This window comes from Blennius ocellaris (genome assembly GCF_963422515.1).
Source record: "Blennius ocellaris genome assembly, chromosome: 12".
Lineage (NCBI taxonomy): Eukaryota > Metazoa > Chordata > Actinopteri > Blenniiformes > Blenniidae > Blennius > Blennius ocellaris.
Genome location: NC_137661.1, coordinates 17,152,300 through 17,165,544, shown reverse-complemented (window position 1 = coordinate 17,165,544; position 13,245 = coordinate 17,152,300). Strand labels below are relative to the sequence as shown.

The following is a 13,245-nucleotide window of genomic DNA, read 5'->3' as shown; positions in this document are numbered from 1 at the left end:
ATAGTTATTGTTGAATATGATGGAAAAGAGATTGGTTTTCATGTTAATTTGATCAAATTGATATAAAATAATCTAAGTGATTATTCATAACAGCACCAAATTAACAATGTTTAATATTCTTCTGACACTAACATAACAATAAATGCATATTTGTCATTACTAAAGCATACCACCACATGTGGAACAGTGACTCGATATGAATCAAATCACTGCTTACCAAACACAATTATTATTTTAAATTAATTTAAATTGAATTTAAAATCCAGACAGTATCACAACAATAAAGATATGGAGTACCGTTTGTGATACGTATTACTTACACCAGGGACACTGTTCATGGACGTTTCTGTGGTTTCTATGGTATTTCCAATTGAGCCAATTGTCATCGGAGTTTGAGCAAAACCTTTCAAAACCACATGGCGTAAGGTGAATAACTCCTTGCTTTGCTGCATTACAACAGCTTGGGAGATGTGATTCTCAGTGTGACCTTGCAAAGCACTGATGGTATCATTCATTAAGCCACAAACATCTACTCACACATAGAAATACCTCAGTTAGGCCTACAAGTGTGGGTCTTTCTTTCTTTTTTCCAATTCAATTTCTTTGCCTTCTTGTATCCTCCATTTAGAGAATAGCTCTGCAAATGTTGTGTAACCTTCAAGATTAAACAATGAAGTGATTAGAATTTATTCCCATGTCAAGATATGCAGACAGTTCGAATTTAATATCACAACACTGATATTATCTTAATGCTGGAATGGATTCTGAAAGGCTTTTGCACAGCATTGCATCATGCGGCCTGTTGCTGTTTCGAGCATCATGCTGAAGGTCAACCAAAGTTATTGAATCTCAAACACGTGAGCAGTAATTTTAGGCATTAGCGCACACAGACAAGCATGATGCAGCACCCACTTTCTTCCGTGTATGTAAGTCAGATCATGAACCTTCATAGACATCATGTACACTGACTTTCCATTTATCCATAATTTCATATGTCTTTTATTCTGAAGCCTACACTTACAAGAACAATCTATGCGAAAACTGCTGTTTCTGTGTGTCTCCCTCATCCTTTTCCCCTTGCTCTCCTCTTTTTCTCCTCCACTTCATCTCCTGAAATGTCCTGTTCTGCTTCGGGGATGGCTGTGTCAGATGTGATACATTCGCCACCTCATAATTGGTTTTGTAATTAAATGTTTCTGCTTGGTTGATCACAAAGGACATGGCATTCTCCCTAATTAGGCTGAAAATTCAATATCCTAATTCTTTAGCCTTTTTTTTTTTTTCTCCTTCTCCCACAATGACCAAATGATTGTTGATGAATGCACTAGTCGGTCGTGTTGTCACTCACGCCGCATGTTCCCAATGATTTCTCTTTGTCCTCTGCTTCCCTCTGTCTCTGTATCTCTCCTGTACTTGCCCTTTTAATTGTCTCGAGCTGTCATATCTCCCCCTCGTGTCACTTTACCTTCTCCCGCTGTGAAAGCAGCCCAGAGCCCGAGATAGTGGCTGACACTTTTTCCCAAAGGTGGCCCTGTGCCAGCACATCAGGCTATGACAGCATGGCATGTCCATGCAAACAAAAGCAATTCCATATAGGCTGCTTTTAAAGAGCATTTGGGTACCGTTATAAGCAGCACTTAGCGAGATTGTTTGATCAATATTGCACTGATTGTGCTCTCCGGGGACCTCTGGGTTTTCAATTGTCCAACTGAAATGCCTTTTTTCTGGGTTGCACCATCAGAAAATTCATTTTCAATGCTTTGTTTGGATGCAGAATTAATCTCTTTAAAATCCTACGTTTGTGGTCTCTCTTCTCGCTCACAGTTGGTGCTCTTTTTTCATCCAAGTAACACTTTACGTGTGTAAAAGATCTAGTTTCTCTGCCTTCTGAATCTGTAAACTGGGCAGCATTCACACCCGGGACATGGTTCTTTTAAACTCACACTTTTCCTTATCTTTCATACTCCAGTAGCCCATTTTTATAGTCACCCTGAAGTGGTACTTTTTAGATCTTTATCAAGCTCACAACTCTGCACTGAAGTGAGAGTACCAAAAACATGAAATACAGAGTAAAGATAGTTTTACTGCCACGAAGCAAAGATGAGCCGAGTTTTCAGCTCATCACTTGACAGCGAATGTTTTAAAACCTAAAGAAACTTTATGACAGCTTTTGAGCCGTTTGCATAGTTTAATTTATGTGTAATGCTCACATTATTCTCTTTATTTTGGTCTCGCTTCAGCTGATTTCGCATGAGTTTTGTGATATGCTGTAATCGGAAGGCAGAGTTTTCGATGCCCAAGGCATATATTTTAGATTTCATTTCCCATCACAGCAAATCTGAGCACACTTGATGTCTTTATTTTCCATGATACAGAAAAAGCTGACCTGATGTCACGTTATTTTCTCTGAACACTCCCAAAAAGCCAATCATCTTCCACTCAAGCATGCAGTGTCGGATTTATCAATCACTACCTGGCCTATGTGAAGTTTTGACATTATCCACTAGGTGGTTTCAAGTGGAAGATTGTAAATAGATGTCTTAGGTAAGTGTTGTATTTTAGGGCTTGTGTGTGTCTGTGTGTGTGTGCGTGTGCGTGTGCGTGTGTGTGTGGGTGTGGGTGTGTGTGTGTGTGTGCGTGTTCATCTGGGAGTAAGGCTCAGCCGACCCCACGTTCTGGCGGTCTCGCTCCAGGTTGGCTCCAGCGGTGAGGCTGACACATGCCTGACTGGCTTTGAAAACTCTCTGGTCTCCACTGTTACTCACTGTCCCTCTTTCATTCGCCGTCTCTTTCTTTCTCGATGTACTTGACGTGTCTGAAATCTCACCCTTCTCACCCTTCTCGCTGTGCAAGTTGTTTGTTTGTGGCCTGTGGTGTGCTCAGTCAGATTAGCTTTACCAAGACCGCAGGACTCTGAACAACAAAGTGCTGCTAATTTGACGCCGCTGTTAATTTTCCCTGTTCCCACATTCACAAACGTGCTCTCATACTTTCCTTATGTCGTATAGAGTCAGTCCGTTTTCAGTCAGAATTGTACATCAGGGATTTTTTTTTTCCTGGAAATGACAGACGTGCCGCTGATGAGTGCAGAAGAGGGTCTGCCAAAGCTTTGTGTCTGTGCGTTCCGTGTACACACTGTACGTGTGTGTGTGTGCGTGTGTGTGTGTGAGCTTGTGTGGGTGATTGCTGGCTCAATGGCGACTCTTGGCAGAGCAGTGCTCTCTTCTCCCTGGTTGCTAACATCAGGGGACCAGCCAGGCATGTAATGGAAACTTTGGAGATTTAGAATAGCAGCTTGCTAAATACGACCCCCTGATGTACTGCCATAGATGGCTCCTATTGTATGAACATTACTAAAGGAGGTCATCAGGATAACTTATAGTTTATGAGTCTATTAAAAAAATAAAAAAATCTGCTGCTGCTGCATTTGAAGCAAGAAAATGAGCAAGAGACTTAACAATCTCAACCTGTGGTGTAATTAAATTAGACCAAACACAAGAATGCTGATTGTAGCCGGAGGACAAACACCACGCTCGTTAAGTTTGGGATAAAACCCTGTCGTTCGAACAAACATTAAATCCAGGTTTAACCTAAATGAAGAGATTGTTTATCATCTATGACTAAAAGTTCAGTTCTGGACTATAGATGGAAAGCAGATGCTGAAGGTGGAGCCTCCTCATTTTTAATGGTGTCTGACTGCTGCAGGTTGTTTGGAGCAGATGTGTTGTAGCAACAGAGAACTTGTTGTCAATCCTCAGACGATGTGTGTGAACCTTCACATTTTTTTTTTTTTTTGTATAGAAATTCTTTTCGATTTGCGTGTCTTTGTGGTTGAGCGATAGTGCTATTGCCGAGAATAACAAGGGTGAGGAATGCACTACCTCAGTCAACATCTGAAAAGCAGTACGAACCTCACCAACATCTTACCTTTAAAAGCATTGGACATAATGAACCCAACCGCGTGCTTTGCATCCAATTTATGTAAACATAGACATACATATGGAAATATTTTCATGCTTGTGTACCGTCTCTCCTTTTCTCTCCCGCCTATTCTTCTCATTCTTCTCTAAATCTCCCCTTCCATTAAGCAACTACGTCCATATTTGCACGGGGGGTGCGTGCTCCTGTGTAACTCATCTTTGCTACAGATTATTTTATAGAGCCAAGGCAGCCCTGCCACTGTCAGTAAGAGGAGCAAACGAATGAGGAGTAGGAGGAGGAGTGAGAGGAGGAAGGTTGTCATCTGGGTCTTGGAAAGACTTGCCAGCCAGCACAGGTGGCGTTTTGTCTGGATTCTGCCCAGGGAGTGCGGGTGCTGCGAGATGGGAGGAGGCAGAGTCGCAAAGGAGGAGGCATCAGGGCATACAGCATTTGTATTTATATATAATTGTGATTCATTGCTTGATCCTTTATATAATTGGTTTCTGTTGTTCATGTAGAAATCATGAATAAAAAAGCTTAATCCTGCTTACTGAAGTGGGCTTTGAATAAAATAAAAAAAAACGCCTACCTGGCAGTGCAATATTACTTCCCTAGAATAGTTGATTATGATTATGGCTTAATTAAATACATGTATACAGAATGAAGGGAAATTTTGACAATGTTTGTCAAGTGCAAGTGGGTATCAGAACTTAATAGTAGAAATGTCACAAACGTTTTAAACCTTGTTTATATTCCGTCATCACAAAACATTTCATTTTGTGTGTAGAATCGTCGCCAAATAATTGCATTTGTGTAGTGGTCTGGCTCTTATTTACTCTCATCTCTCAGAGGCTGGCAATAGGGCTGGTTTGTTATTAAGAGTGCTTCATCTGGCTTTGTGATTACAGCACTGACCAAGCTGTCAGACTGCAACCCCACCGACAAACAGCATGCAAATGATTCCTACACTCAAGCAGGGATCTGTGCTGTCTACAAAGATATACACACAAATGAATGCGGTTATACAAACTGTGGTTTTATGTACTTAGGGATGTGCACTACGTACATATGAGCATATGCTGTGTGAAAGAGAGTGAGACACTCATACAGTATATACTGCCACAGTTGTGCATTCATATGTGAGACATGTAATGCACCATTTGAAATGTACCTCTCGCACTTGACACACCCCATGCAGCCCAACACACATACCGCACACTTGCACATGAAAACACTTCCTTCTTCCCTGTTCATCCCCCCCCCTTGAAAAACGAGAGCCCTGCTGGGAGTGAAGTGGGAAGGTGGGGGAGAGTGGGGCATGGGGTGGAGCATCTGGAATAACACTCACTCGGCTCTCATATCACTGCTTTCCCTCTGATCTCTTGCTCACACGCGCACACGCACACGCACACGCACACGCACACGCACACAAATGCATACTGTCACTTGACATGCCAGCTATCACCACCACTGCTGCTTCTCCTTCAGCCGTGCTGGGCTTTCCAATGACATCAGTGCCAGTCTGGAAGTGGACCCCATTTGTGCAGCGTGCGTGTGTGCGTGTGTGTGCGTGTGCGTGTGCGTGTGCGTGTGCGTGTGCGTGTGCGTGTGTGTGTGTGTGCGCGCGCGCAGCAGATCTGGTGCCACCCTGGCTGGAACACTTGTAATTTAGGCAGGGGGCTGCTGGCTGCTGTCTGCCAGTGATCTACTGTACATCACTCCTCACTCACAAGTGGCTGACTTGGCTGCACGTATGCAAAGTGCTGTCGATACCTTTTGGCTTTCGAAGTCAAAGGTCATGACAGGAATTCACACAAAATATTTGTAATTTTACCACCAGCTAATTAATTTGTTGTTAGTTTATTGTCTTCTCATTTGCTAAGTTCTTTAAACCTAACCTCCTACAGGTTCCAGTCTATTATTATTATTATGATTATTATTTCTGAAATCTACAGGCTAAAAATTCTGTAAAATCTTTCAAAGTTAGATTTTTTTCGGAGAAAGAAATATATCAGTGTGAACTGCACACATCTCAAATCTGCAGCAAGGAGAAGATCCCAGTTCAGGTTTAAAATTTTTGTACTACATTTCTAAAGCCAGAATTGTTGGGAAAACCACAAGAAAATTTTAATGTCTTTGCTTTTGTCCTGTTTTCAGTTTGTTTTTATTCAAAATTACCTCAAAGCGAACATCTTTTTTCAATTTATATATAGTCACTGAAGCCTCATTGTGTGCTCCACTTCCTCTACAGCATAAATTGATGCATGCTACCATTTGGCTCTAGTGATAACTACCAAAATGCCTGCTTGTGAGTTTGCATGCATGTTATGCATTTTCTCAAACTAAACTCTTCCTGTGAATAAATCGATGTAATTCTAACTAATGCATTGATTTTCATCTGTTTAACTACCTAATCATAATAAATAAATAGGATCATAATGTAGCATGTGTTGAATGGATATTAACTTCAAAATGTTAATTTGTCTAGTAACTAACTAAGGATTTAACCTTTTATTGATTGAAGTTCTACATATGAAACATAGTAAATTATGATTTATATAAATATCTAAAGTGTGAAAGTAGTACAGTGAACGTTGCTTTTGTACTTAATCTTGTGCACTTAAAGGCTTACACGTGTGAACGATCTGACATGGTACTTTAGTGGAGATGGGATATTAACTTGAAAGAAGTTTTTTCCGAGTTTCACCAGACCGATATTTATTGCCACCAGGGTCTGTTGGCCAAATGTAGCTATTACGGACCACTTACTGGAGTCGGGACTTCTTTCAAAGAACGTACATGAAAGATTGAAAGTGGGATACTGCCTCATTTGGTCATTAAGCTCCTCATAGTTTGACGCCTTGTGCTGGGGAAATTAGTCGTCAATCTGTTGCTCGTTTTAAAATCCTGTGGCTGGCTCAGATTACAGCCCGTCAATCAGCAGTGACTGCATATCTGTATATGTGTGTGCATGCATGAAGTGGGTAGACAGTTAAAGTCTCTGCAGGCTGCGTTCAGACTGTATCAATATGATTGACAGCGTTAATGGTGTGATAATTCCACACATCAGACATCTGAAAAGCTTCATTTCACAGAGCGGTGTGGATAATCAGTCTCTGAAAAACAAACCCAGTTTTTCTTCTATTTGCTCCATCATTTAGACTTTCATCTCTTCTCTTTTACCCACACTGCATATTAAACTCTCTCTCGCTTTGTTTCTCTCAGGATGAGTGCCGTAACTTCATGAAGGTGCTACTCAGCAGACAAGGAGGATTGTTTCTGTGTGGGACCAATGCCTTCAATCCGTTATGTGCCAACTATACGGTAAGTTAGCGCACCAGGTTTCAGCTTCACGGTCCCAATTACAGACCCTGAGTGGTCCAGGCATGCACTTTTTCTTGATTAAGTTTGATTTCTGCTGCTGTCCAGTCAACTTAGACCTCGAGAATAGTTATTGATGTTGTGGGTAAACTTGGGCCAGCTTCGCGGATCATGAGTTCAGTCAACAATGTGGCTGTGCGCAATGTCAGCAGGTGAATTTTAAACACATAAAGCACAACTACCAACACTATTGAAAGTGAAACCTACACTAATTCACAATCTTTGGTTGACGTTACATGAAGGCTGTGCTCGATCCAGGTTTTTAGTTTGAAAGTAGAAGTCTCGCTGTTATATCCTCTCATACTATCTTTAATATATCTACGTTACATTCAGTTAAATCTATATTCTAATTAAATTATTATTAGTTATATTTCATCTTTACAAGTTTTTCAGTCAAGGCTTTGCTACAGTTGTTACTGTTTTCTGGCATACGTTGGTGCGATAAGTTGGAACGCTCCAATCTAGTTTTTCCAACAAAGTGATGTCATTCTAAGTTAGCAATTATGAGCACTGTGGCAGCCGGAAAGCAGCATTAATTGAGGAATAGCTTAGCTATACTTCCAGAGGATGTACCTCACTTCCGTCGTGCAATTATTTATCTGTTCAGGTGAAAATTTACAGCCTGATTAGAGTTGTTTGTTTCGCGCTTAAAACTGTGTCGACTTCCTCTCAAGGAGTTATTTATCCCTGTTGTCTGGCAGTTTCAGTGCCTTGCTTTCCTGAGGTACAAGAGTTGTTATTTCTCGGTGGTTAAACATTGCGGTCTGCCGAGCTTGTTATCATTGAGAGTCAGAGACGGAAAATCAAGGGGAACACAAAGAAGGGAAAAAAGGAAGACAGGAGTATTCAGAGAGCGGGGCTGGAGACGTGACTTGTTTGCTTGGCTTGACTCTCTTTGTTTGTGGTAAAGAAAGAAAAGCAATTCCACAGATGGAGGCAGAAATCAAAAGACACCGCAACATTTGAGCTACAAGTGTCATTGTTAGATAGCCCGATTCAAGCAATTAGCCACATTGCTCTCTGAACATTTCCTCAACTCTGTTCCAGAATGAAAAAAAACCAAACAAAAAAAACAGCGTCAGACTCCAGAGGTTTGTACCCATAAAGCAGCAACTCACCTGAATCCACCACCATGCTCCTGAGAGTTCTCCATTTCCCAACCAATTCCTGTCCCGCTCAATTACAGTAACAGTTTCAAACTTGTGGTGGGAAAAGAAAAAAAACAAAAAACTTCACATTAATATTAATCACTATCTCGGCTTATTTCACATCATTCTGCACCGGTATTAGATGAGGAGCGAAGGCAGTTGAGTTGGAGGGAGAAGTAGAAAAGGGAAAAAATCCTTTCACTATCAAAGGCTTTTTCAGATAAGTGTTATTTTCAGTCTCACATTTCAAACATGGAGCAACAGTGGAGCAGTGAGAAATACCTGCCCCATTATCTGTCAGCCACTAATGACATTCTACAACCGTGTATAACACACCTGTCGCTGCCTGATAGTCTGTTTCTCTGGGGACTAGTTAGTGATGCGCGCTCCTGTTTTATTTATAGCAAGATTTATTTATTTTTTTTATGAAATGACACCTATGAATTATTTCATTTTCAACCATGGATAAGAACTAGAGATCTGGAACTGTGCTTTTCTCTTGAAATAGCTCTTTGTGGCTACCTTTTTAGTGTGTGTGCTTTTGCAAATTGACTGAACAAAGATATCTATCTATCTATCTATCTATCTATCTATCTATCTATCTATCTATCTATCTATCTATCTATCTATCTATCTATCTATCTATCTATCTATCTATCTATAATGGATGGATGGAAATATCGAAAGCTGGATGCACAGTGAATTTCTGTGAATTATTAACAGGGTGGGTGCATGACACCTTATGTGTGTGTTTGTTTTATTTATGCATGAGAATGTGCCTCTCTTGTTGTTGCCACTGTGCCTAATATCCACCAGTGAATCATTAGTTCGCACTTACGGTAACACTCCCTAATTGCCATTCTCTCGAGGCGAGTTTTCACAATGCTGCTGTAGATGTGTTCATATTGTTTGGACCTTGCTGATTGGTGTGCGTGTGTGTGCGTGTGTGTGCGTATGTGTGTGCGTGTGCGTTTTCTCGTACTTTTACAGGGAGACACCCTGGAGATGGTCGGAGATACAGTCAGTGGGATGGCGAGATGCCCTTATGACCCCAAACATGCTAATGTTGCCCTGTTTGCAGGTAAAGGCACCAGTTATGTTGATTCCTGGAGTCACCGAGGCAGAAATAAAGAAACTTGTTTCTCTTCGAAAACATATTGATGTACATATTTACAGTGTGGAAACTCAGCCCAACTGAGCTATTTTGATTGATCAGCTCCATTCAGCTATCTTCAACTCCATTGTTTACTTCATCAGGTTTAAACACTTCACGAATAATCAAATCATCAGTGTTCTGCAGCTCCAACTGTGGGGAGCCATTACGACTCAGCCATCAACCCTTATCTCATATTAGTGAGCAGTAAAAACTGCTCGGGTATTTTTTGCATGGGAGAGTTTCGATGTTGCAATTATGTTACAGCAATTACATTGTTGACTGGTCAGTCAAATCGTGTTTACGAATCAGGACTTTTAGGAAGTGATTCCACTTGTTTGAGCATCACTGTTTGCACGTATGTTGTTTTGGTTAGGCTGTACAGCTCACCAGTGTTTCTCTTTGTGTGTGTCAGAGGGGAATCTGTTTACAGCCACAGTGACAGACTTCCTGGCCATTGATGCGGTGATCTATCGTAGCCTCGGGGACAGTCCGGCTCTGCGCACCGTCAAGCACGACTCCAAGTGGTTCAGAGGTGTGTGTGTGTGTGTGTGTGTGCGTGTGTGTGTGGCCTTGATCAAGTATAGCTCCAATGCTGAACCTCGCTCTTCTACTCTGCATCATGCTGACCGTTGTTGTCCGGGTCTGATAGTTTCAATGTGTGTCTAGATTACTTTCCATCATACAGGATCAATACCTGTGTCAGTGGCAGGAGTGTGAGCCAGCAGGCTGACAGCTTCATGTTCAGGCCACAACACACGAAGCTGTCAAGCTCTCGCTGGTCTTTGCCGCCGTTCAGGCCAGTCACATCCTGGTCAAACTTGCTGCTGACATGGGATGGAGAAGGGCTGGTGCCCAAAAGGCTCCGCCTGAAACTGCTTTCTCAGAAATGTTGGGGAGACATAATGTACTTATTGTTTTCTGTGAAATCCCCTTTCACTGTGTAATGAAATTAATCAAGGCTTGTGCCTCTTTCTCACTGCCCTTGTGTTACTGTTATGGGAATGAATGATGTGGTCACAAAGGGACAGCCTATTTGCTCCATGCGTTCTCATGATCCTTCTGTGTTTCACCAGACCCTTTCTGCCTACACGTCCCTGCTGTATACCTCCTTCTTCTTCCCCCTCTAACGATTTCATTCTCATAACACAGAGCCGTTTTTTGTCAGTGCGGTGGAGTGGGGACCTCACATCTACTTCTTCTTCAGAGAGATAGCCATGGAGTTCAATTACCTGGAGAAGGTATAGAAGTATTTCTGATGAAAATATGTCCTCCTTTTGTCCTCTGATTTCTTGGTATTCACACAGAAAAGCTGCTGGCTCTTTCAGCGCATCGCTTAAGTGGACTGTAGAGGAATGAGTGTGAAAGGACATGTGGGTCCAATTTCTGTCTGTTGCTGTTATTTGGATGTCAATATCAAGTCTTTTTCTTCAGTCACACTGTTCTGTCAATCCTAACTTCTTTAAAGAACAAGGTCAGAACAAAAGGCTCTTGATTGTTCTGATTGAGAACAAATGTTTTCTCTAGATTTATATAACGCTTTCATCTATTTATCAAAGTTTCCGGAGCAGGGAATACAGCTTCATTTAGAAATAACAGTTACAAAAAAAATTTGCTTCACAAATAAATTAGCAATTCACATTTGGGTAGAAGTGCTTAAAAAAGGTCTCCAGCTTTGACATGTTTGCAGAGAGCAGAGTAAATGGATACTTAAACAGGATTACTATTGTGTATTCGGTTCTGAGATGCGCTGACATTTCCATGAATAATTGATATTAAATTCACCATTATAAAACAATGATCTGTCAAAGCAGGGTTCTACATTGCAAATGGCATGCAAATGACTCTTTAGAGATAACTCCGGAGCTGAAAAGAGCTTTTCAATGTGTCTTTATGAAGATGAAAGTCAAAGCCCCGGAAACAGTATCTGACTCCCCAGCTTAGCATTGTAGTTATATGTGAACTGTACTCGTACAGCTAGTATAGAAAAAGTATAATATAGTTTGGTTGATTTTCTATGCACACATCAGATTTTTGGTCTGATCTTCTTGAAGGTGGTGGTGTCACGTGTGGCCCGAGTGTGTAAACGCGATCAAGGGGGTTCACAGCGTGTGCTGGAGAAGCAGTGGACATCATTCCTAAAGGCCCGGCTGAACTGCTCTGTACCGGGCGATTCACATTTCTACTTCAACCTGCTCCACTCCACCAGCCCCGTCATCAGGATGCATGGCAGGGACATCATCCTGGGAGTGTTCTCCACGCCAGCTAACAGGTACACCACAAACATACAAATAAGACTGTCTATGTGTCGCAGTAATCCTTACAAACATGCATGGGGTCTCTGGAATTAATATTTTTGTCTGATGTAACCCACTTTTTCAGTTTTTTTCTTTCAACCATGGTATAGGGTCAATACACCCACTGGTGTATTGAACCAATTTATTATAGGTCTGCGGTGATTTCACTGTGTTTAAGGTGAGGGCCAGTAAATAAAAATGAGAATGCACCTCAATTACTGGAGACATGCTATATCTGGTTGAATCATAGTGATGCTGCTTGGCTGCATGAACTGAGGTAAATTGTGATAAAGCCACTTTGAGACATTCCTCCTGTTCATTTGCCTTCTGCTTATAATTTTTCATTCTAATGTTGCAAGCTGTGCAGTGATTTGTTGATGAGAGAAAGAGTGTCGAACTGACAAAAGAAAGTAAAACGAGCTTTGTTTTGCCACAGTGCAACTTCAAGGACTCTAACCAGGTGTTTAACATTTTTCAGGGTTTTCGAATTTCACATTTATTCACTTTTGTTCATTGAAAGACTTTTCATTTCGTCATTCCATTCTTTAAAAAAAAAAAAACCCATTATAATCCATAAAAGCTCCATTTAAAATAAAAAAACAAATGGTGGCAACTTTCTCTGGATTAGAGATCACCATGTCGACAACATCAAAGAGCATCATAAGCCTCCCAAACACATTTTTTTCAAGGCATTGTGATGCAGTGTTACTTTGTTTACTTTGTTCTTGTTTTGTTTTTTTCCAGCAACTGCAGAACATATTTGGATTTTTCTATCACTCAATTTGTCTTCAAATGAGGGCATAATTTTCACATTTTTGTGTCATTTTAATCAAATGCTGAAGAGGAAGAGGGACTTTATGATGGTCTGGTCCTCAGTTGAAAAAAAAGAGAGTGCTCTTTGCTACTTTAAAGTTTTGAGGAAAAACACTTGGACACCCTAACATCCTTCTTATAGAGCCAGAGATAGACACTCAGCATGTAGTCACACTCAAACGGCTCTCCTTGAAAATGTAGTGGACTGACATAGTTTGTTCCCTCACCTATGGAGTCAGAAAGAACAAGGCTTCCTTCAGGCTGAGCAGAGCTCCAAGAAAAATGAAAGTGGCTGTGTGAAGGTGCAGAGGTCAGGATTGCGGGGTACAAAAACACATGGAATGCTTTTATTGAGGACAAAGGGGTGATTTGTTGAAAGACAAGATTAAATTGAAAATAGATGTTGGAGAGGAAGGAAGGGGAGACATGTGGCCTGGTAAATGGGGGATTATTGGAAGCTGTGGATATTTGCTAAGCCAAAGACAACACACACACACACACAGAAAACCAGAGACATCGACCAATGAGAAAA

The 13,245-nt window shown here is 41.2% G+C and overlaps 1 protein-coding gene across 1 annotated transcript in view; it reads left to right on the top strand.

Moving 5' to 3' along the window:
• sema6bb (sema domain, transmembrane domain (TM), and cytoplasmic domain, (semaphorin) 6Bb) overlaps positions 1–13,245 on the top strand; it is a 131,246-nt gene that overhangs the window by 69,905 nt on the left and 48,096 nt on the right. The window contains exons 6-10 of the mRNA XM_080505628.1: positions 7,147–7,245; positions 9,441–9,531; positions 10,019–10,138; positions 10,756–10,844; positions 11,658–11,875. Coding sequence (XP_080361754.1) covers positions 7,147–7,245; positions 9,441–9,531; positions 10,019–10,138; positions 10,756–10,844; positions 11,658–11,875 — 617 coding nt within the window. The remainder of the gene's footprint in view (positions 1–7,146; positions 7,246–9,440; positions 9,532–10,018; positions 10,139–10,755; positions 10,845–11,657; positions 11,876–13,245) is intronic.